The sequence below is a fragment of the Poecilia reticulata genome, linkage group LG16, assembly GCF_000633615.1.
Source record: "Poecilia reticulata strain Guanapo linkage group LG16, Guppy_female_1.0+MT, whole genome shotgun sequence".
NCBI classification, from domain to species: Eukaryota; Metazoa; Chordata; class Actinopteri; order Cyprinodontiformes; family Poeciliidae; genus Poecilia; species Poecilia reticulata.
Window position 1 is genome coordinate 26,391,275 of NC_024346.1, and position 23,933 is coordinate 26,415,207.

The following is a 23,933-nucleotide window of genomic DNA, read 5'->3' on the forward strand; positions in this document are numbered from 1 at the left end:
CATGCTCAATGTCAGTTGTTTAAAACACTTCCAGGTAGACTATCTTTAAAGCACCAAGGTTTTCTTTTGTTTCTGTACTGAAAGCATGTCACTAGACATTTATAAATGTTTTTTAGAAAAGTGTGCCTGTCTTTTACTTGATTGCATTTGATTTCTTGAGTAATTGGAAGAAGTATAACACATTTTTAACCGACTTTGAAATCTGGGTTAATTATTGCTTCTAAACATCCAACAAGAAAAGAGTATTTTACTTTGCCTTGCAATAGTGCTGTTATCCCTTCAACTTTGTTTTGTTAAAAATATGAATTATGTGTTAGACTGAGGTTCTATATAAAAGCCCATCAAAAAGTGGAATATAACTTTTGTGCTAGTCACAGCACTGTTGATCCATTATTTGAAGATGGCCATATCCTAAATGAACAGGTTGGGGAAGGAAATCATTCCCCAACTTGAAGCAGCCAAGAGGTCAGAGGTAACTTTGGAGGAGCTCCACTGCTCAACTTCATGTACTGTTCCTTTAAGTTTATTTAAAGTTTGTATTTAATGTCCATACCTAATAAATGCTTGAAAACCAAAGTCAAGGAATTCCTTATTTTCCAAGATTGGAAAATAAAGTCGATTCTGATTGGGAAGTGAGGACAGAATGTGAATATAGATTCATAAAGGCAGCGACAAACTGTGACTTTTGATCTTTTAAGATAAACCACTTTCCATGAAGATCATGACATGTATAATGAGAGGAAAGAAAGAGGTCTTATTCTTTGTCAACAGATTTTACTTTTTAAAGTCAAACAGCATCTACATCCCAGTAACATTAAGTCGGTTTAGTCAAACAACTTTGTACTTTTTACACAAGATAACCAGCTTGAATCTTTTATCACCTAGCATTAAGGCACATTTTAAAGCTAAAGTTTCATATGTCCTTACAGAAGCAGTGATAACATTTTCACATCACACTAAAAGTTCAAGTAAAATGATCCTTCTATTGATGAGGAATTGCAAACATGTTTAAAAAAATACTCTGCAATTTGGTCTTCTTTGGCCTGATGAGCACCGACCACGTGGCTGTAACTTGAGCAGTTGGTAACACTCACTCCATACTTCAATAAATAGAAATAAATCGACAGACATAAAAAGAGGAGTGGGAAAGGTCACCTGAAACCTCTCAGCTCTCCCAAATCTAGTTGGAATAAGACAAAACTCATGACTGAACTGAGCTCAGTGCTACAAAATTAAGTGCAATCTACCCCAAAGGTCGTTCAGCAGTGTTTAACGCAAACGTGTTTATCGTCTACAACGGACACTTAGTGTTGCAGGAATCGCCGGAAGTGAAAAGTCCGTAGACGCTGACCTGCGGAAACATGGACACGGCGCCGAGCATGGAGCCCAGCTGCACTACGGCACCGCACCACACGAGGGCGCTGTGCCCCTCGTCTCTCAGTATGACCCCAATGATGACTTTCACGTAAGAGAGGGAGAGGACGAACAGGATCCAGGCCAGCACCTGTGGCAGAGGAAGTCAATAACCAATCTGAAATTACATCAGCTCTCTGTAATGTAGAATTAAGAAAAAGTGCAAATTGTGGTTTAATATCTTGGTCACTTGAATTCTTTATCATTTCCCTTTTTCTATACAAGGCAGTCTGAAGGCCCACTCATCCTTTTACTTTTTGATTTTTTTCATGTCACACAATTCCTCTGTGACTTTGCAACATAAAGAAATTAAACAAAACAAGTCATCAGATTTATCTAAATCTAAGATAGAGTTTCGAGTTCAACCTTAGGAAAAGAGTAATAGTAAAGGAACATTGAGAAATTACTATGAGTATGATTCTTGCAGTATTTTGGATAGATGAGGCGACATTCATTTCAAAAACTTTAATAATAGCAGAAATCGTACTTAAAAACAAAACAAAAAATTGCTTGTGTAAAATTAGTCAAAACTGTGAAAAACATAAATTCTTAGAAGTACAGGCGAGGATTAGGATCACTGGAGAAAATTCATCTGATTTATTTTCCCTTTTTTTTTCTAACAAAGAAAAAACAGATGAGAATTCGGGGATTAAAGTCTGTCTTCAGTAGCCCTCGATCTCTTCCATGCTTAATGCAGACACTTCTTTTCTGTTTGAATATTTTTCATGACTCCCTAATGTTGCAGATGAATATGTCTGATTTAAAAGTTAAATCAGTGGTACTGACTACAAAGACTCAACTTACTTAAGTCTACAAGTAAGTTGTAGACTCAAGTCACTATGACTGCAGTCATAGTTACTGCAATGCCTTGTATACCTGTTCAACAAACTTTCTCAGTTTGAAATGTTACATTAATCTTGTTGAGGAACAGAACACATTAGTGTATATTCAAAAATTGGCACAGGATTTATGGTTTTCAAAAATGTTAACTGCTCTCTCCTCTGCGAAAAATGTGGTATGCATTTGTATTCAGCAAATACAACCACGTTTCAGGTTTATTCAGGCACTAACCTGCTTCTCCTTCTTCAATTGAATAAAAGTAACCGCCACCATGTTTTACAGTTTGTTTAGGCTAATGTACAGTGATATTATTTTCACCTCAGTATTATACATGTTAGCTTAAAACTAAAATTTTTTGTACAGCACCTTCTTCAACATGTTTGTGTCCTTACATATAGTACCGTAGCTTTTGGCAAACCTTAAGCAGAACTTCTTATGGCTTTCTATTACAATGGTTTTGTTTTATATCTTAACCCGGCTTTAACCTACGTATCTGCTATGTTCTTTGGTCTTCATGATGTTGTTTGCTTACTGATGCTCTCTTACAAACTTCTGAGACCAGTAGGGGGGATGTTATGGTTTAGTGTCAAAGTTCTAAGGTTAATCTGGTGAAACCAGATTCACCCCGACGTTCATATGATGTTTGTTGACTGTGGTTTGTGTCCGGAAGGTACAAAGCAGTTAAAAAGATTCAAGATTTAAAAACAGGTCTTACAATGACAACGGTTCCAGAGGTGTAGTGGACCAGTAGAGGACAGGGACTCAAAGCTGCCATGGCCATGATGTAGGCTCCAAAACCAGTCCCGAAAGCGGTCAGAAACCCCATAAAGATGAGAGACCTGCAAAAAGTTCACAATGAAATTAAATTGAAAACGTAAACAGCATGACACATGCAGTAGAGAATGTTGAATGTGTAGTTTTCTCACCTCACTGGTGCAAACATGGCAATGAAGCAGGCTACTGGGTTAGCAACAGCGCCCATAGTGGCAGCCAGATGGTAGGCTTTGTTCCCGTAAGGCAGACAGGAGTACGTCTGCACGGAGGGCAAAACCGCATTGGTCAGAGCGTTGACCCATGCGAGGACAACAAAGATGAACACCACTTCCAGGTTGCTGTATGTCCCCTTTCCAAACGAACCTCTTGACTCTTTGCCAGCGGCCTCTCTAGGACTGATCATTGGCTTTTGCTCTGGTGTTTGGGCATTCAGCGAGAAGCCTGGATCCCTCTTCTCCGTTTCCAGATCTGGACTAAAGTATCGGTCGCTCTTCCTCTCGCGAGCCACGGCCGGGTGGAGGTTGAGCAGGATGAAGGCTACCAGACACACAGCCATCATGGCGCTGAGAAAAATGAAGAATACCTCGACGGAGAATTTAGCTGGCTGGTAGACGGACTGCAGCCCACCGCCGCTCACCCAGCTGGAGTTGAGAGCCGACGAGTTTGCGGCCGAAGTGGCGTTTTCGCAGTGGGCTACCCCAACACCCTGAATCAATGCCACCACGGCGGGCACCAGGCCGCTGAGGCCCTCGCCTGCAAAGTACGTAGTGAGATACTCCGGACGCAGACGCATCATGAAAGGCAGGAAGGTGACGGACGACGTGCAGTCCACCACAGACAGCAGGAAGCTCAAAACCAGCATTGGTACGCTGCGCAGGGAGCCAGCGATCATCACTGTGTGCCTCCAGAAGAATGCGAGCAGAAATGTGGCCACAATCCCCAAACCCACGATGGAGTAGATGACAGGCCGCTCGTCCAGCGCGCCTGGCCGGAAGCGGTGCATCAGAGTGATGAAGAGAGGACCCACGTTTGCCATCTGGATGAGGACGGTGAGGTAGGAGGGCAGCAGCCAGCCTTCGGGGGCCTTCTCTTGGACAACCAGAGGAAGCTCCACCCACATCCCGTTGATGGCCACCCAGGAGCCCATGCCGAAAAGGCACGCCAGCACGTGGATCAGCAGCGACATGACGAAGGCGGGACTGAGGTAGAGCAAGCAAACAAGATGAACACAACCTGAAAGAAAACAACAACAGAAGATTTTGTTTATGAAAGTTGGAGGAATTCCGTTTAAAAACGGGACTTTTTAAATTTTCAAATTCTGCATTTTTGAAACGGTAGCCCCTCAATTTACAGTGAGAATTTAGCATTGAACTCTGTTGGAGTACATCTCCTTTGCATGCAAGTCATTGAAGAAAAATGTACAGAAAAGATTCATTTTACTCTGAATTTCCAGCCACATAATGCCATCAATCAAGTAACTATGATATATGAAATAATTCACAAACTTTTTCCACCTTTAATGTAACATTTGTCTTGAGCAATTCAATTGAAAAAAAAAATTGGCAGAGGGAAAAAAAAAAAAAAAAGTTTGGACAAGCGTACATACCCTTAAACTAATAAATTGTCAAAGCAACTTTGCATTCAGTCGTGTTTTGCAGCAATCCATCAGGATGCCACACCTCAACAGCAATATTTACCCTTCCTACCTTGCTAATGTTCTCCAAATCCAGATTTAGCCCTGAACTCTGACTAAGCCATTCCAAACCTTTACTCTTCTTCTGTTGAAGTCAATCTTTTGTTGACTTGGATGTGTGCATACTTATACTCACTGGGATGGTAAAAAAAAAATTCCCATCTCAGTGGTAATTTGCCTGGTATTAGAACTGAATGGCATTTGAGTCTATTCATAACCTAATCCACCTTGACAAACACCACTGTTTTTGTAGTGTGATGCTGCCACTCCCTTGTTTTATTGTGGGATCTAGTTGGTTGTTTTTTGCCAAAGGTTGTGCGGAGAGTGCTTCAACTATAAATATTAGTAGAAAGTTGAGTGGAAGGAAAAAGTACGGTAGAAAAAGATGGACGGGGGTAAGTTAGAATCCATTGTAATTATATTGGCAAAGGCTTCTTTTTGGGGTATACGTGTTGTAAGATTCTCCATTTTATTAAAAGGCATTTTGGCAGCTGTCAAACTACTTGGTCAATTACTGCCATCTTGTGGTTTGACACGTGCTACTACAATGCACTAGTATCAAAAAAACAAACAAAAACAAAACAGAATAATATTCGGATATACAATTTAACTGGATTTTAAAATAGGTTTTAGATTTAAATTTGAAACAAGTTCCCTTCACCTATTCCCAACTCAGTACAAAAGTAATTAAATGTTAGCATGTAAGTGCATCCTCTTCTCAGAATCTGTGTGATTGACCTTCTGAATGTCTTTCCCTACCTCTTCTTCCATCATTATAACATGTGCTTTCTAACTATGGATGTGTGACCTTTCACACACTGACACACCATCTGCTCCCATAAAAAGCACCAAGCGTTGGGGACACAACACACACAATAGAGGGCAGTGGCATGTCATTCAGGGTGTGTTAGTTTTTTGTGTCAATAATGAAAACACAACAGCTAATTTTTCAGAAAAATCTTCAAATGACTGAAAAATTGTAGCTCTGTGGTTTTAAAAGCAATATGTTAGCACAAGAGGTTTACTGTATGTCAGTAAACCGAATAAAAATGTGGTACAAAAAAACAATTATGCTAAACTCAGAGCTTAGATTAGTCAAGATAATATTACACAATAGATTGTAAGCAGGCTTTACTTCCTGGACTTTTGGATTGAAACATTTATTCTAAAATTACTATCTTTATACATTGTCATCCCTTTGGACAGTGAATGCACCAGATGGAGTGAGAGGCGTCACGCTTTAGTTAAAATACTCCGACAATCCAATAACCTTCAGCTCTTCGGTCCGTCAGGTAAATGTAATTACTAGGAAGTGAAACCCATTCCCTTACCTCTTTCAGAACATGAGTAACAGCTCCTATCAGAACTTTCTCCTCCTAAAAATCTTCACTCCACTAATATCGCTGTTTTTTTCTTACATTTGTTACCCGCATGTGTGTGTGTGCACCCTCCCGCTCTCCTTCTCACCCCAACACACACTCGGACTCAGAAAAGCGTACACGCAGCTTCCGTGTCTCTGCTGCGCTCGACTGCCGGGGAGGCGTTTCTAAACGCGTGCGCATGTGCTCTACCGCCATGACACTTGCGTCATCTCCCTGTTAAGAGAGCGGTTTCAAAAGCAGGCAACCGTGTGTTTCATAGAGCTCTATGATAGGAGGAAATGCAGTGACGTAAGAAGCTCCTCCCTTCTTACTATTCCATGGTTTTCTCGTCGGACTATGCCCTCTTTAAAAAACAGAATTCTAGCGACACAGGAGAGCCAAGCTTCAAAATTTCTAGTACTTTTTGGTCCTTTAAAAAAAAAAAAAATTATGACGTCTATGTGTCAGGTGTTTCTTCGAACCAAAAAGGCTGTGTATCTGTATCTGAGTTTCACAATAACGATTAAAGTTGGTGGAGTTACTCCACTAAAAAAAACAACAAAAAAAACATGATAATCCAGTTTGGATTTCCTTCCAAATTCACCTTAAACAGAAATGTTCCTAAGAATCCCTCCCTCACAACTCCCAGGCTTCCACACCTTTTTTCTGCCACAGTGAAGTCAAAAGTGCTTAACATTTTCTTGGAAGTACCATTTAAAACACAGTTTGATGTATTTAGACTTAAAACGCTGCAGAAAAATACTGTAAAATGATCTGTTTGGGTAAAGTGGAATATGTGGTGCAAATCTGTACATATTGTCAAGTTTTTAAGGCATGTTATAGATAAATAATTGGCTATAGAAGATTCATTTTAAGTCAAAATTTAATATGCAATTAAATTTTGACTAAAACTTTTTTTTTAATTATTTTGACATACTTCATTTAAACATGTTAAAATGAATTATAAAAACCTTGTATTTTTGTGTTATTTTGTTGGAATTTCACCAATGTAATCAGCTGGATGCAGTCCCACCACAACTAGTTCTTCCAAACAGAGTTTTAATCTATTTTTCTCTTTCAAATAGTTTCTATTCCACATGTTATAAGTGCATTTATTGTGTTGTTTTGTTGTTTTAGCAATACGTGGTTCTCTATTCTGCTTCCTTTACTTTAGGTTAATTTGATTGCACAGCACTTCAGTCGAACTTGCATGATCTTAAATGTGACTTATGGATTAACATTCACTTTGGTTCTAAAATTGCACATAGGTTGCATTAAGAAAAAAAAATCTCAAAGAACAATCTGCATTTTAAATTAGCTCACCACTAACCTATAAGGGAATGCAATAAAAATATTATTAATCAAAGTAGACAGCACCTACCTGGCTGAGTGAATGTAGATATACAGTCAGTCTTAGTGAGGTTACACAACCGCTGCACCGCTGCGATGTTTAACACGGCTGTGTCCTTGTGATGTTGCTGTCTGTGAAGAATGCACACAGTTGTAGGTGTTGAACTGCGCTAGTCTAAATCTCTGTCATGTGACCACTGAAGGCTGAGCTGGAGGTTCATAAAGTATGTTTCCAACAGAGGGAGGAAATACATGGGAAACAGGATGTGTGCAGAATAGTGAGTTTAGCCTCTGAATTATCAGCAAAATTAACAAAAGGAAAAATGAAAGGCTTGTTAGATTCCTGAATGGATTCGATCTTACTTCAGCTTTGGGCTGTGTGAGTGGGCAGCCAAGCAGAAGTCGACTCTGGACGGCTTTCCGTGCCCTCTGAGTGGGTGTCCTGGCGGGGTCACTCTGGCATTTGTTCAACACACATTCCACCTCAAATGACTGACCCCTGTGGGTTCGTAATTTCACTGAATTTCATGTGATCAATGTCCTTGCTCCCACCTTTGTGCTGGCTGGCACTCCATGTCCCCTTCCTGATGAAAAAACCACTGAATTCTTAGTGGATCCATGACTGCTGAAAGAAATTACACATAATGCCAGAAACACTTCAAAAACCATAAAGGTAAAAGGTAAATATAATTGTATTTATATAGCACATTTTCAGCAACAAGACAATACAAAGTGCTTTTCAGGAATTAAAAGGAAATACAGTCCTTTTAATTCTAATGGAAAAAGCAAAAGAAGAAAAAGTTAATAATGTTGATCCAAAGTAAAGTAAATAAACTAGATGCTCCTTTTCAGGGTTGGTAGATAAGTATCAGTAAGTATCCTCTGGTCTAATTCCTTTTCTGGGTTGGGAGAATAGGAGTCTAGAAATAGTTGCTAAGGTCGTTTTTCTGATTTCCAAGTTCTAATCCCTGTTCTGGGTTGCTAAATAAGTGTAAGTAAGTCAGTATCCTCTGGACTTCTGGGATGCTAGATAAGTATAAGTAAATATTCTCTGGACTTTCTAAGTGTGCTCTAAATTTGTAAAAGTAATGAGTACTCCACAGTTTCTAAGTAATAATCCTGTTCTGGAAAAATGTTTTCTGGATTTTAACTTTGTTCTAATTCCTTTTATGGGTTGCAATAACAGTAGTCTCTCTGCATTTAAACAGTGAGTACTCTACAGTTTCTAAAATATAAGCTAAATAGTGACTCATAAACTAGTCTATGGATTCCAACTTTGTTCTAATTCCTTTTCTGGGTTAAAAGTGAGTACTCCAGAGTTGCTCAGCCTCCCGGCAGAAGTCCTATAAAGATGTTGTTATCAAGGAATGTCCTTGGGAGCGCTCAGCTCCACAGCTCCATGGATAACAGGAGGAGGTGAGGTGGGAAGGAGTGTTATGTTTACATATCTTCAAGAAGATTGGAAATATGAGAAAAGCCAATTCAGATACAGAACGTCTTCGGTTGGGAAGATTATAAGTTTCAATCTTCCCTAAAGTCTCTCCGATATATTTCAGTTCCCAATTATCCAAATTAGTTTGGTCGTTCCACTGAGCCGAAACTAGCAACTTCTCCAAGATCAATTTCATCCCGTTAGTGAGTTTTAGAGTCCTCAGCTGGGCTGCGAGTCTCAGCAAGACTCACATCCAACTTGTGTCTCTCTCCACACCAACAGTCCGAGTGTTTGCTAGTTCAGCCAAGTGCGTCACAAATTTGTCGATAAGCCAGGAATCCACAAGCTCCAAACAGCAGAAATCCTGTTATCATGAATAAATCCAGAGTGAATCCCGCAGGGTGTGTCCCTGCAGGACAAGAGGGCTCTCCTGTGCCCAGTCTTCTCGTCGAGAAAATTTGATCAATTGCGTTGAGATATCAGTTGACCAGATCCATAATGTTTTACATTTGGAGGATGTGCAAAGAAAGGCTCCAAAAATCTAGAAAAAGACAGGACAAGAACAGAGCAAGCAGGGCAGACAAGGGCAGGGAGGGAGCAGAGGAAAAAAGCTTCCGCCTTCACTGAGAGCAAGAGAGGTATAGGGGTTAAAAACAGTCTAATTTGGATCAAGTTATTTATCCTGACCATTGTCGGACTTGATTTGACCCAACAAAATAGAATATTGGGTTACTTTGACACCTACAAATAAGTTAATGTTGCTAACATTAGGCTAAGGCAATCAATAACCTCTATTACAAAACAAGTAATATCAGAGTAGTTTATTACAGCTAATATAAATAACAGTCAGACAAAAAAAGAATGTTTAAAACCTTAGCTTATCAGTCTGTCTATTTTGACTTTAAGACCAGTTCTTTAGTCATAATATGTTCATCATATCTAGCATTAGCTTGCGTTTGTAAATAAACTTGTTCTCTAGTTTACATAAAAATTGTTTTACAGCATCTGTTTTACCATCTTATCAGGTTCAGTAAAGTTTGATCAGCTGTTTTTTTTAGTTCAGCATTTGGGTAAAAAAAAAAAAATGCCAGCAGGTTTTGTGTGACTTTCAGCACCTGTATAGGCCTTCAATGTGGACTGAGAGTCTAAGTGAATATTTATACAGAACTACAATACTCTGCCTTCTTTCTCCAAACTGCTTAAACAAATAAGTAGGTGTTTTTTTGGCACCGTTTGTTCTGTATGGGTACATCTGTAAGGTTAACACATCAGCAGGAGGGCAGCTTGAGCTGGGAATTCACAGATTAAATTTCTCCCATGGGGATTTTCAACACTGAAAAAGATACGAACCCATTTGACCTTCAGCCTCCTTCTCTACTTAAAGAGACCTTTAGGGTTGGAGGACACAATCTTTCTGGTTTGCTGTACGATGGTGGTGGAGAGCATATTAAGTGTTTATTAAGAAATATTTTGGTGTTAAGCTTTAAGTTTAAATACTGTAATGGCTGGTAGAGACCTAAAGCTGTGGAGTCTCTTTAAGATTAAAGGATTACATTGATTTAATGTTTAGAGAAAGATGAATTAAGGAAGAAGCTTTACTTTGTCTTAATTTGTCCTTCCTATCCACAGCATCAACATCCACAACAACTAAAGATACTCGAATATCTTTAGAGAATAGGGGTTATGGCAATTTCCATTGGGATGAATTCAAAGATGCTCAAAATCTATCCTGACTCAGTGGAAATTATTTTTGCTGTCATTACTCTGTTTATTCTTGATTAGGAAGTGTCTCTGAAAAATAACACAACATGATATTAAAAGCTGTCACAAAAACTTTTGATTTTATTAAGAAAAAAACAAATTTCTGTACAAGTCAATGTAAAAATGATTAGTGAGTATCATCTACATAATAGTCCCTAAATGTGTAGCCCGACTGGGTGCTGGATGTGGACACAGTTACAGTACAGGAAGATTTGGGTGCATAGCAACAGGACAGGAAGCTGGCTTTTTGTTTTTGTACCAAAGAGAGTATTCTGAAGTCCAGACATGACCATCATTTAAAAACCCCCAAACCTTAAAAAGATTTTTTTTTCTTTTTTTATGGTCAACTGCATAGACTAGAAGTAAAAGGAGCAACCGTCACAAACCTCAGGTAGATTAAGTAGAAAGCAACCCTTACAAATAAAGCAGATCCGTTGTTGATAACACATTGCAGTAGTAATTGGCCTCCAATGGAAGGTCAGAGTATAAAACAGGCACAGCACATCACATAATTCACCATTTCTACCCAAACAACACACACCTGTCTTCTCCCGGGATTATTAGTGATCTTGAAAAGAGCTTGTTACATGTTTCCTGGGAACAATTAACAACAGAAAGCTGGGGTGAGTATTTCTAAATGGATGTTAGGTTAGACAAGTCAAGTGAAATATTTCAACTATTATTTTTGCTAAAAAAAAAAAAAACAACCCAAAAAACAGTACTTTTACAAAAGGAAATGGTCTACAGCCCGTTTCCGTCCACTTCTCGTCAAACAAAGCTGTAAAAAATCTTCATTTCTTCATCTGAATACCGAATGCCAAATTTGCTTCGGAAAAAAAAAAACAACAACATATAGATATATATATATACATATGCAGCAGACAGACACAGAAAAGTGCATATTCATACGAACAATGTGCTAGAACAGAAACTTTTCTAGAAAAGCATTCAGCGTTATAAAGAAAGCAGTAGCTTTAAATGTTCACAGTAATGTTAAAAAAGAAACACTTCCATCCACAGGCAGAACCATTCCTGAGAAAAATAATCTCTACGGATCAATGGTGGGTCGCTGTATTTCAGTGCACAGCTCGTCACGCTATCTCCAGTGTATAAAACGCAAAATGTAAAACCATTGGAAGACATGTAAAAAGGTAGAAGACAAAATCACAATGTGGTCCTGCCAACAAGCATTGTCCTTATATTATGAAAATTATTACAAAACTTAAGGACAGCCTGAAGGGGCTGTCACATTGAGTGCTGTGAATAAGTTTTTATTTTTTTATTTTATGTCACTCTTAAATGTTTCACATCAAGCAAATTCAGATATCAGACACATATAGGTTGAATAAACACAAAGTTTTGCTTCCAAAGGAAAACTTTATGTATACAGAGTAAAAAGCTACTGGAATGTAATTGGTCGTATGTGAAAACGTAATCAACCCCGTCTTATTGAATCATGGATGTAGTCGTGTGTTTACGTTTATTTTCACTAGTCATTGCTGTTAGAATCAGTAGCTCACTTAAATAAAACCAATCACACAGTCATTTCTAAAGTTTTGTAGGGAAACATTTAACTGGAAATAAGTACATTAGTAGTATATTGCTAAAACATGAACATTTCTCACTATAAAATATAAAAGTCAATATAGCGAGAAATGTTCTTGTTGTAACAAGACATAAAATTTGAGATATAAGATTCATTAAATCGAGTTTTCATTTAAACAAGAAAGGTCAAAATGGTGAAGGATGTTTCAGTGACGCATAAAGGAAACACACTTAGAAGATGTAGATGTAGAGGGGACCTAATTGTAATATGACAAATGAACATAATTTTACGTCTTCTTACAACAAGAAACTTTATTGTTTTAACAAGTTTATTTTATTTTTTAACGAGATACTGCTCCTGTGTATTTTTCAGAGTTCTGACAGCTAAAGACTTCCGTACGGTGGAGCCACAGTGACAGCAGTGGGCAAAAATCCATTCACATTAATATAAAAAGTCTCATCACTGGTTCTTACATACTTGAAGTGGTTGTTGTTGTTTTACAGGGTGGCAGAGATAATAATTAGTTTATAATTACTTTTTTTCATACAGGACCAAGTTGGTTTCAGTAGCTTTTTCCCTTAATAAATGAAACCCCCATTTTAACTGTATTTTGTTGTCACTCAGTTCCATTTCGGTCTTATTTAGTAAATCTGAAGATCTGCAATGAGTTTAATGCTCTCAAATATTCTAACATGAAAATAAAAATCAGAAGTCTTTCAGGGCCAATTCAATTTTCACAGCATTGCAGTTACGCAGTGGTTTTGGTATGTTTACGTTTAATAATCATTTTTTTGGACACTCAAGAGGATCAGAGCATAACAGGCTTCCCACGCTGACCTCCGTAGTTTTACTCATTTTGTCGATTTGGCAAATCGCTGCGATGATCAGGTACTGTGTGCCCAAGCTTACAATCACAAGCACGAAAGAGTGAAACTGAATGAAAGCAGCTCTGAAAAGAGGAAGACTCTGGCTACCATGCAGTTATTGCTCATGCAGAACTTTCTACAGTCTACGTAATCGGGTTAATGTATAAAATGGCAAAAGTGGGAAAAAAAGGTTTCCGGTTGTCCCTGGATGGACTCTCTCCCGTTATCTGCACCGTCTTCATGCAAATCCTGTACAGTCGCAGTCAATATCCATCATCACTTTTCAGGATCATCTTTTTAAGATGGCATTTTGTTTTTTTGCTTAAGATGGCGATTCGATGCTCCGATAGCTTTGCTTTGGTGGAGTGCTGCGGTAGGAACAAGAGGTTGTCATGTGGGTAATCTCTCAGCTTCATCTGAAAACGAAAGACAGAGAGAGTTATTTCACCCTGTTATGTTACAAAAGAGAATGGAGAAATGAAGAGGCACAAAAAAAACAACTGATTTCCTAACCTGAGGGTGAGGGGGAGTTGTCTTCCCCCGCTGCGACAAACTGCAGCTCAGACCCCAGAGCTGCTATGGAGCTCCGAGGACGGATGCACCGGTCACCTGAGAAACTCCGGCGGAGTAATGCCTGAAGGCCAGAAATGATAAACCAGTTAGCAGAGCTGTGGCAGTCGTTGGAGTAGAAAGTTTTTTTAAAAAACTGTTTTACAGGAAAACACTTGAATTTTTTTTAAATTTAGAGATACAGGGAACTTTTCTACATTGATATTGAGCAGCTAAAGCCTTTTCTCTGACTACATCTCCCAGAATGCTGTGTGGTTCTGGATTGGAGTTCAATGAATATTCTATGTATTGAATATTGAATATTCTGCCAGATGTTTTTTCTATTAATATTGATGTCTATCTATTATTATGTTAGAGATTTATTATCCAGCTCTACTACAGAAACAGAGCCGGTAGAAGCAGCAATGTTTTTTTTCTTTGTGGTCATTGAGTTCGGAACCACGCTGGGTTCGCATGGATCGGGCTGGAAGCTTGCCTTGCGCGTCATGGGGCTGGTGGGGGCAGAGGCACTGCTGTAGAGGCTCAGGCTGGAGTTGGACCGGCTCACAGTCAGACCCTTGGTGGTGCTTCCTGTCGGTGACAAGTACTTCTCTTTGATCTTCAGGTTGGTGCGACCTTTGACTTTTGATGAGAGAGAAGGAGAATTTCACTAAATTCTGTAACCTCCATTACTCTATTCATAACTTCCATAACAATTGTTTCAGCGTTCAAAATGACTTCATATGAGCTATTTAGGACCATATAATTTATTTGCCTGTCATAATAAAATATTGAGACATAGACAGTGATTAATCTAACCTATTGTTAGTTAACAATAGGTGATTTGTAGTACATGATTTGATGACGGAACAGGTTTAGATTCCAAATATAAAACATAACTATTTATTTTAATGAATCAATGTGGTAAGAATGTTCTTATAGATTGACATATGATGTAATAATCAGTTTATAGACATTTAATAGAAGTCATTAAGGAAATCCAAAGTAACACATTTCTGACTAAAATCTCTATCCTAAAATACTATTAAAAATATTTCTGCATAAGTTCAGTCATCATTAGATGGATTTAGTATTTCATTTTGTTTCCAACTCCTCTTTTTCATCTCTATGTATAAGTCAGGCAGACCTCTGCACGGGTCATTCTTAACCAGGAACTCATCGAGCGCCGTCCAGCCTCCTCCAACCCGAACCATCAACGTGCTCCGCAGGATCCGGACCATCCGCAACTGCTGGGAATCTCCAAACTTCAACAAAACACACAGGGAAGATATATCACATAACAATTCACATAGTGACACAAGTGAATGCATGGCAGATTAAAGCAGGCCAGATAATGTCATTTTAAAAGCTTACACTGCTTTGCAATTTTTCTTTTCATTTACAACCAAATTATTGTTTTTTTGTATTTTTATCAGGATTTTTATGTGTTTAACTAACTTTGTCTTGAGCAGTGTAAGGCAAAAGTAATCAATTCTTTTTTCCCCCCATTTTTTATTATAATTTTGCAAACAGTGATTATCTGTATGCAAAATACAGATTGACCACCTTTTCCTACACAAACACACACTATGTGACTATAACTGTGAAATTATGTAATACATCACATAAATACAATGAAGTTTGTTATTGTAACCAGAAAAAAAGATGGAAAGGTTCAGGGGGTGTGAATACTTTTTGTGAGTCACATTATACAGCAAAGGAACCTGCAAACTCTATGTCTTTTGGAAATTGTGTTAAAAAAGCTTTGATTGGTCAGACAGACCATATCAATCAATTGCTGTGCGTCAATTAAAAGGACTCACCCTGTATCTATTGGCACTTATTTGTTCCACCTGGAATCTCTTGGGGCAGTTACACTGTGATACCTGGCGACTCACCTATGAAGGGAAAAAAAGAAAACCCATGTTCGTAACGACAAATACCCAGCTTCACATTGAAACTTTAATGCACCTTCTGCATTTACCTCTTCATTAATTTGATCTGCATCCAGTGTTTTCCTGTAGGGGTCTCTGCTAGGATGGAGCGCGCTCACAAACTCATAGTAGTCAATGAAACCGTCGTTGTTTAAGTCGAAAATGTTTGCCACTGCATTCATCTCTAGAGAGTTGGTCGGGAATTCTACAATTAAGATGTAGGAAACAAAAGACGTGTACCTTTAAGAATCATTGCTGAAGTCATTGATTGGAGGTGAGCAAGAAAAAAACAGGCATGAGAATTTTACTGGAGGCAAGGACATAATCGGTGAACTCCTTCCGGCTGATCCGCCCGTCCTGGTCCCGGTCGATGCTTCGGAACACGTCTAGGATCCGGGACTTCAGATGACTAATCCACTGAATGTAACGCTTTCGCCAGATATTGAAGTCAAAGTTGGCAAATTCCTCCATCTGCAGAGATAAACGAAGCATGGTGACCTTTACGCAAATTGTTCCCGAGAAAACAACTGGTATTCTCGCACTCAAGCAAGCAAATGTCTTTTATCCATGTTTTTAAAAGGAAAGAGCGAGGACCTCTCTGAGCATCTGCTGGTGTTGTTCCAAGCGATTCTGTCTCGCCACGGCCATTTGCCAAAGTTTCTGCCACTGCCTGACCAGCTGAATGAGCTGCGGCGTCTGAGGGTCGAGGTGCTCTAAGGGGACCGGTATGACAGGCGGCAGCTTCATAGTGCTTCTCCTCTCTGTACAACGAAACATATGACACATGCATTTGCATTTGATGGTTGTGTGTGTTCACTGATTACATGCAGTCGCTAGACCTCTCTTACTCGCAAACGGCCGCTTGATGGGGGAACCTCGGTGTTTAGGAAGGCTTTTGTGTTTGCAGGACTTCGTGGCATGTTCGATCTCTGGGAACTTTTTCTTCATTTCCCCCATGAACACCTGCCAAGAGCAAATGAAAAGCTTGTTACATAGAGACATGTGTATGTTGTGATGCGATACCTAGTAAGTTTGTGTCCTGGGTAGAGTGCAGGGGAACGACGGGTTGTACCATGTGCTGCTCAATAAGTTCTTGGTTCTGCTCTGTTGTCTCAGACAGAGGCTCTTCCTCTCTGAGGATGAGAGACTCCTCTGCTGATGAGATCCAATCCAATAGTCTCTGGACATCTTCTTTCTCTTCTTCCAGTGCTGCCAAACTGGCCTGGATCTTCTGAGCTTGCTGTTGGGCCCATGTCTGAACCTGCCTCCGAAAACAGGTAACGACAGTGTTTCTTACAGGTTAGCTTACGTTTACCATTAGTGGTTTTTGGGTCAATGATTGTCTTAAAACAATTAGCCTATTGCTGTCAACTGTGGGTTAGGTTTCAATGCCAAAAATAAGATTATTGCACACCCAGTGGTGGCTACGTCCTTGTTGAGCCTGCCTTTATCCATTCCAAATCTGATCTGATTAATGATATGCCGATATCAATAACTGAGTGGTCAGCCCTGGTAAACGAAAAGGCGGCTACTCACTTGCATTAGCTTTGGATAGGCTAATAACTAGCATGTCAAGGCTGGTCAGACACTGGATTGCCTTCTCAGTCTGCTGGCCACTAGCATGAATAGGCCAACATTAGCATTGTATTTGCAGGCATTAGCTTTGGATAGGGTGGCAGCTAGCATGCTTAGTCTGATCACCTTTGACTCATACTTTTTATTTAAAGGAATCTATCAAGACAAATGGTTGCCTTGACATGTTCTTCTGACAGAGTATACTGTAATCCAACGTCACACCAATCGTAAACATGCTGTTTTGTACGGAGTTGAAGTTGGCTTCCAATTCGGCAACCCTCAAACTGTGTCATAGTTGACAGCGACTTGGATATCAATGTCAGTTAAAGTGTATTTAATAGAGAAGCATTGTGAGAAATTGTTTGGTGACTGGAAAGGTTTTCAGCTTGATCGGTCCTACGGTGACCAACCGACCGACCAAGCAACTGCTTATAGATCATGCTAACAACACTCATGGGTGTGGATGCTGTTACTGAGAGAAGAACATTCAGGTTAGCTATTTTAAGTAAAACTGGGTGTACTAAACTGAAGTATAAAATTATGGCGCTTTTTATAGGAAGATTCTAGCTAATCACTGAGTCATTCAGGTTGAGAAAGAGCTTTTCAGTGGATAATAATAGAAGCTTTCAACATCTGTTTTGGAATATAAATAATCATAATCACTGCTAATGGCAAAAGGAATAAAAAAAATCATTTCTATGTATTTCTTATGTCCTCTGATTATAGCTCTCTAAATCTGTATCCTGATGTCAAAAATTAACTAAACAGATTGGAATTTGAATGCAAATCTCTGATCAGTGCATCTGTAGTTTTTATTGTGGCATGAAGACACTCACCTCCTCATAGCGAGTCTTAGTGACACTGATCCAAGATTTGAGGGTTATTATGGAGTCTGGGTGACAAGAGGCCAGAATCTCCTCACCCAAATTCTGGATGTTCTCCAGTTCCACCGCTTGAGCGTGTAAGATACGTAGTGACTCCTGTGCGGGAACAAAGAACTGATTCATTTCACTAGTTTTTTTCCCAACACCAAAAGCTTTTATGCTGAAATGTCTAAAACAAGCTGCTATTAGCTATTCTCACACACGACAAAACGATTAAAGTGGAGAAAAAAAAGTCCGTTCTGATTTTCATACGCCACCTCTGTCTCTGTCCTTGAGCTTATCAACAATTGCATATTCAGCAGCAGACTCTCTGGAGCAACTGAGATGGGAAAAGAAATGTTTCCTCCTGGGAACGCTGCAATATCTGGTTACACTGACCTCATGTTGCTTCTGGAAGGCAAGCAAACTATTCTCCTCCTCTGGTATGACCCCGTATTTCAGGATCCTCTCTGCTTCTGTGAGCCTCTCCATGAAAGAGTGAACGAGACCATCGAACCTCTCAGCCTGTGGAGACAAAAGGAAAACACACATTCAGGGGAGTCAGATTTTCATATAGAAATCCTCAGGCTATGATTATTATTGCTAATCATAAGTGCGATTAGCAATAATGAGACACGTTTAGTACCGCGCAAAAATGTTCACGCCACTTCTGCGTTATCTGCATTTTGTCCTGTTACAACAACAAACTTCAGGGTGTTTTACTTTGATACCGTGTGGCACATTAACGCAATGTGGATAATTGTGAAGTAAAAAAATGAAACATATTTTAATTATAAATAAAAAGTAAATTTGTGGTTAACATTTCTAATGACTCAGACAATATATTTGAGTTGTGTCACTTCCAGCTTCATACTGTATGTCATGAATGAAATAATTGGTAATTCTTCTTTAAGTCTTGTTACAGATTCTAATTCATGCCAAGGTTTGAACTTTGACATGGCCATTCAGACACAGTAATATGCTCATTAATAAGGTAATAAGAGCAAACAATGGCTGCTCCATCACTATAATGGAATCCCAACTTCAACTGTATTAACTGTCTCAACGCTGTTAAATTGGGTCAATCTCAGTTCTGACTTCCAAAGTAAATTAAAGGCAGCATTATTTTGGCAGTCGATGAACTGGCCTTTAATTAGAAGTATCAAAGTTAAAGGAGCTAATACAAATGTTTGTAATGTTGTTAAGATTTTTATTTACTTCTTTATTTTACTTTATACCTTTTGTGTTGCTGAACCGTGTGAAGTTCCAACAAAACCTACCAAAGTTGTTGCTTTTAGTGTTGCAAAATGTGAAAAGGGGTAAAGGGTGTCTTTTTTTTAAAAACATTCACTTCCAAGTATTGTTTTCAAAAAGTTTCCAAAACTCAGTTCGCTTTTTGCATTACAGAAATCCCAATACGAGAGTGAATCTGATGTAGTACCAAGCAGAGCGAAACCAAGGCAGTTTGTACCTGCTGCAGAGCCGCCTCCAGCCTGTCCTGTTTGCTCACTGACAGTCTGCACACGGCGTCCCAGCGGCCCTCCAGCTCCTCCATCTGCTCCTGCAGCCAGTGAGCGTCTGCGGTGCTGCTCCTGGTCAGGTCCCTCACCGAGCGCTTCAGGGTCCGTATGCAGCCGGCTCGCTTTCCCAGCTCCTTCTGGAAGGCCTGACAGATAGAAAGACACAACCTTGATTCCCCAGAAGACCGGATTGGTGAAGATCATGTGGTATCAATTAATGTATGAGATCTGTGACTAAGTAAGACCTTTGAGAGCTGTGCAGCAGGAACGATACTAAATATGGAAATGCAATTGATTTCAACTTGAATTTAAATTGTAGGCTGACTTGAATATTCTAAGGAAAAATAAAAATTTTTTTTAGCAGAATTAAGAAGTACCTTATGTTTGTCTATGAGATTGGTGACCATGTCTTTGTCTCCACCAACAGGAACATCCTCAGCCAGATGGGGCTCTGCTCTGTACAGCCAGTCACTGAGCGCGTGCAGAGCATCAGTGAATCTTCCCGAGAACAGCAGGGCTTCCTCTAGCTTATGTTGTCTTAAAGACAGAAATCAGAGCAACAACAGTGTTTTGTTTTGGGTTTTTTTTAACCAGACGTATCAGCAGGTAGAACTATGATCTTGTCCTGTTTCAGGTTTACTACCTCTCGATAGACTTGCCACCAATGGTGTCCCATGTGTCTCTGAGTTCAGCCAGCAGGTTTTCCAGATGCCGCCTATCATGGCCGCTCTGTGCCTTTTCGTGGAGGCCGCGGCCGCTCTTCAACGTGGCGTCGTATATGGGCCTTTTCGATCTCAGCAGTTTCTGAAACTCCTGTGTATCGACAGGAAAGAAAACAAATGATGAAATATGTTCACATGAAGTATTTTTTTAAACTACAACCATTTTATTTTCTTCAGATTTAGACATAAAATGGTCACCGGTATCACTGTAAATCAAAAAAAAATTCCCTCAAGCCTTATTACATTATTTTTCATGAGATGTCAGAGAACTTTCTTCAGCTGTATGGATCTAAGTGTGCACAACACCGCCCCTCCCCCAGCCGTTGCTGTGTACATCTGGTCAGCTGGCAGAAAGATGGTAAATTGAACTCTTTGAAACCATTTACACATTTATAACACTTTTTACACAGTTTGGCAAGTTGTTAACAAGTAATAGCACAGCATATATTATCTTTTTAGAGTCCCACTGCTACTCTATAAAGTGCAGACATGGGATAAGCGGTATAATATCCAATGAAGCACCTGAAGAGCAGAAGTTGTGACTAGTGCTTTAGGTCTGTCATGATACGGATTTGGCTTTTTTCCTCTGCTCCCTCCCTGCCCTTGTCTGCCCTGCTTGCTCTGTTCTTGTCCTGTCTTTTTCTAGATTTTGGGAGCCTTTCTTCGCACATCCTCCAAATCTACAAATTATGGATCTGGTCAACCGATCTCTCAACGCAATTAATCAAATTTTCTCGACGAGAAGACTGGGCACAGGAGAGCCCTCTTGTCCTGTGGGGACACACCCTGCGGGATTCACTCTGGATTTATTCATGGTAACAGGATTTCTGCTGTTTGGAGCTTGTGTATTCCTGGCTTATCGACAAATTTGTGACGGACTTGGCCGAACTAGCAAACACTCGGACTGTTGGTGTGGACAGAGACACAAGTTGGATGTGAGTCTTGCTGAGACTCGCAGCCCAGCTGGGGACTCTAAAACTCACTAACGGGATGAAATTGATCTTGGAGAAGCTGCTAGTTTCGGCTCAGTGGAACGACCAAACTAATTTGGATAATTGGAAACTGAAATATATCGGAGAGACTTTAGGGAAGATTGAAACTTATAATCTCCCCAACCGAAGACGTTCTGTATTTGAATTGGCTTTTCTCATATTTCCAATCTTCTTGAAGATATGTAAACATAACACTCCTTCCCACCTCACCTCCTCCTGTTATCCATGGAGCTGTGGAGCTGAGCACTCCCAAGGACATTCCTTGATAACAACATCTTTATAGGACTTCTGCCGGGAGGCTGAGCAACGTGGTTTCGTAGCCCTGTGATGTCACCACCTTCACTCGTGTCTTTGTTTTGACTGAATGTTGCCATTTGCCCTAATGTGTCCTTTCTTCTTTTTTGTTTTATTTTGTTAGAAACTCTGGAGTACTCACTTTTAACCCAGAAAAGGAATTAGAACAAAGTTGGAATCCATAGACTAGTTTATGAGTCAATCTTTAGCTTATATTTTAGAAACCGTAGAGTACTCACTGTTTAAATGCAGAGAGACTCCTGTTATTGCAACCCATAAAAGGAATTAGAACGAAGTTAAAATCCAGAAAACATTTTTCCAGAACAGGATTATTACTTAGAAACTGTGGAGTACTCATTACTTTTACAAATTTAGAACACACTTAGAAAGTCCAAAGAATATTTACTTATACTTGTCTAGCATCCCAGAACAGGGATTAGAACTTCGAACCCAGAAAAATGACCTTAGCAACTACTTTTTAGACTCCTATTCTTCCAAACCAGAAAATGAATTAGACCAGAGGATACTTACTGATACTTATCTACCAACCCTGAAAAGGAGCATCTAGTTTATTTACTTTACTTTGGGTCAACATTATTAGCTTTTTCTTCTTTTGTTTTTTCCTTTGGTTTAGTGATTGAGTTTGTTTTAATTTATCATGCAATTAATTGATTTATTATTTATTGCGACAAGCCTACTTGTGTTTATTATTTTCTTGTGCGATTTATTATCGAATCATGAGCTTCCTTAAGATATTAAATTCATTATATATACTATTCATTATGTTCATTTACTTTACAGTGGGAATAATTGTTGTTTTTTGCTTTAAATTAATTTGTTTAGTTCCTGTTTTCTATTAATTTGTTATCCTTTTTTCACCACAGTGAACCTCATACCTTCTGCTCTACTAGTTGCTGCTTTATCTCCTCATGGGACGCTCCAATCTCCTTATGCGTGTCCAACGTTTGTTCAACCTCAGTCATCCAGTCCACAAGGAGGCGCCAAGATTCAGTAAACTGAACATAACAGAAAAAAGGGAGGAATGCATGCCAGTCTTTTTCTACGTGCCTATTTTTTATGTTTGTGTTGTTTTCACATCTTCTGTTACCTGCTTGATGTGTTTCTTAACGTCCTCCAGCGTCCTGCCTCTCTCTGACGTTCGCTGCAGGAGCTTCTTGTGTCGATCCTGAACCGTCAGTATCAAATTATGGATGACGTCGCAGTCTTCCTTCCTGCTCAGCTCCGTTAGCCTGCATCCTGCATTCTCCACCGACGTCTTCTTCTCGCTGTAGCCGTTGACCTCATTCAGCAGAATCTGTCCCCGTAAAACACAGGCTTTTAATCCAAACACACATCGTTGAAAAGAAAGACAAAAACCTAAGTGTGATGTTTTTGATAAAGCGACCTTGTGTTCTTGAAGCTGTGTGGAAATTGTGTCCAGAATGAAACTTGGAGCAGGGAGATCCTTAATGGACTCTTCACACTCGCTCATCTTTTTTAGCAGTTCTTGGACGCTGCTGTGAAACTCTTTGGCCAGACTCAGTCCCTCCGTAAGCTTAGCCTGCATGCAAAGATTTGCTCTTCAATGAAAGTGTTATCAAGCACCAATATGCCTGATACAACAGCTTTAAAAAAAATAATTTTCCTTGACATGACATTTAATTGGATTAATTACTTTCCGCTCCTGGACTTTGTTGTAAACAGATGTCCACTTTTGTTCGAGTATAGATAAGCTGTGCTCGGTGCTTGACCCCTGCACAAGGTCCCCTCGCTCCAGCATCCCGTGAATGGCATTCCTCACATTTGTGTAGGCTTGAACTTTAGACTCCATCTCATTACACAACTCCTGTTGGAGACAATACAATTAAAAAAATTCAAGAAAATGATTTGCATATTTTAATTCACGAACAAATCTGTGCATTGACAGCAACCACCCCTCCCCCTGCATTTATGAACACTGTAATGAGCGTTACCAAATGTGCATTAAGCCTTTCGCTTGCAGAGTCTGGCATGCCCCAGGTGGTTTTAGAAGAGGACAGCCTCAGGTCTGTGTTCTCCAGCCACTGTATGAGATCCTGGATCTCCATAGTAACATCTTGCACCTGTAATAAAACAAGATGTACTTTAAAGGAGAAAATAAGTAAATGAGTTAATGTCAACAAGCTTGTGATTGTAGCTCCATTGATAAAGTGAAAATTATATACAAATAAAAAAAAATTGCAGAATGTTGGTTCAATGGTGGCATTGAGCTCATCTGCACTTTTTCCCAAATCTTTTTATTTAAAATACTCAGATCCTTTATGGGAGTATTTCAAAAAGATTTTTTTCAATTAAATGTTGCATTTAATGTTGCACTGGAGCGGTTCGCTGCCGAGTGTGAAGCGGCCGGGATGAGGCTCAGTGCCTCCAAATCCGAGGCCATGGTCTTGAGCCGGAAAAGGGTAGAGT

At 39.5% G+C, this 23,933-nt stretch overlaps 2 protein-coding genes across 5 annotated transcripts in view; both read right to left on the bottom strand.

Annotated features, from left to right (window-relative positions):
* Positions 1 to 757: 757 nt before the first annotated feature.
* Positions 758 to 8,021, bottom strand: slc52a3-2b (solute carrier family 52 member 3-2b). Of its 3 annotated transcripts, XM_017309259.1 has the most exons (6): positions 7,984 to 8,021; positions 7,795 to 7,887; positions 7,463 to 7,563; positions 3,180 to 4,260; positions 2,969 to 3,092; positions 758 to 1,504 (listed from the first exon to the last, which is right to left on the bottom strand). In XM_017309259.1, exons 1-6 carry the CDS (start codon positions 8,004 to 8,006, stop codon positions 1,292 to 1,294), a joined length of 1,635 nt encoding a protein of 544 aa, XP_017164748.1. In that variant the 5' UTR covers positions 8,007 to 8,021; the 3' UTR covers positions 758 to 1,291. The 3 variants fall into 3 exon arrangements, with proteins under 3 accessions (XP_017164748.1, XP_008430205.1, XP_008430203.1); XM_008431983.2 differs by lacking the exons at positions 7,463 to 7,563; positions 7,795 to 7,887; positions 7,984 to 8,021 and adding an exon at positions 6,188 to 6,288 and having other exon boundaries at positions 760 to 1,504; XM_008431981.2 differs by lacking the exons at positions 7,463 to 7,563; positions 7,795 to 7,887; positions 7,984 to 8,021 and adding an exon at positions 6,052 to 6,181 and having other exon boundaries at positions 760 to 1,504.
* Positions 8,022 to 10,677: 2,656 nt separating this feature from the next.
* macf1b (microtubule actin crosslinking factor 1b) overlaps positions 10,678 to 23,933 on the bottom strand; it is a 36,691-nt gene continuing 23,435 nt past the window's right edge. For both annotated transcript variants that reach the window (XM_008431980.2, XM_017309430.1), the window contains 20 exons: positions 23,459 to 23,587; positions 23,161 to 23,331; positions 22,891 to 23,046; positions 22,594 to 22,800; positions 22,382 to 22,501; positions 20,121 to 20,290; positions 19,855 to 20,014; positions 19,429 to 19,623; positions 18,357 to 18,482; positions 17,931 to 18,074; positions 16,592 to 16,780; positions 16,368 to 16,482; positions 16,114 to 16,280; positions 15,828 to 15,990; positions 15,570 to 15,724; positions 15,409 to 15,483; positions 14,733 to 14,850; positions 14,082 to 14,227; positions 13,550 to 13,670; positions 10,678 to 13,452 (listed from right to left, as the gene is read on the bottom strand). In XM_008431980.2, coding sequence (XP_008430202.1) covers positions 13,427 to 13,452; positions 13,550 to 13,670; positions 14,082 to 14,227; positions 14,733 to 14,850; positions 15,409 to 15,483; positions 15,570 to 15,724; positions 15,828 to 15,990; positions 16,114 to 16,280; positions 16,368 to 16,482; positions 16,592 to 16,780; positions 17,931 to 18,074; positions 18,357 to 18,482; positions 19,429 to 19,623; positions 19,855 to 20,014; positions 20,121 to 20,290; positions 22,382 to 22,501; positions 22,594 to 22,800; positions 22,891 to 23,046; positions 23,161 to 23,331; positions 23,459 to 23,587 — 2,853 coding nt within the window. In that variant the 3' untranslated portion in view covers positions 10,678 to 13,426. The remainder of the gene's footprint in view (positions 13,453 to 13,549; positions 13,671 to 14,081; positions 14,228 to 14,732; positions 14,851 to 15,408; positions 15,484 to 15,569; positions 15,725 to 15,827; positions 15,991 to 16,113; positions 16,281 to 16,367; positions 16,483 to 16,591; positions 16,781 to 17,930; positions 18,075 to 18,356; positions 18,483 to 19,428; positions 19,624 to 19,854; positions 20,015 to 20,120; positions 20,291 to 22,381; positions 22,502 to 22,593; positions 22,801 to 22,890; positions 23,047 to 23,160; positions 23,332 to 23,458; positions 23,588 to 23,933) is intronic.

Coding starts and splice junctions, on each gene's coding strand:
- slc52a3-2b (XM_017309259.1), bottom strand. CDS start 8,006: ATGGAGTGCCAGCCAGCACAAAG. Junction 7,888..7,983: donor GAGTGCCAGCCAGCACAAAG/GTGGGAGCAAGG, acceptor AACAAATGCCAG/AGTGACCCCGCCAGGACACC. Junction 4,261..7,462: donor ATCTACATTCACTCAGCCAG/GTAGGTGCTGTC, acceptor GTTTTCTTTCAG/GTTGTGTTCATCTTGTTTGC.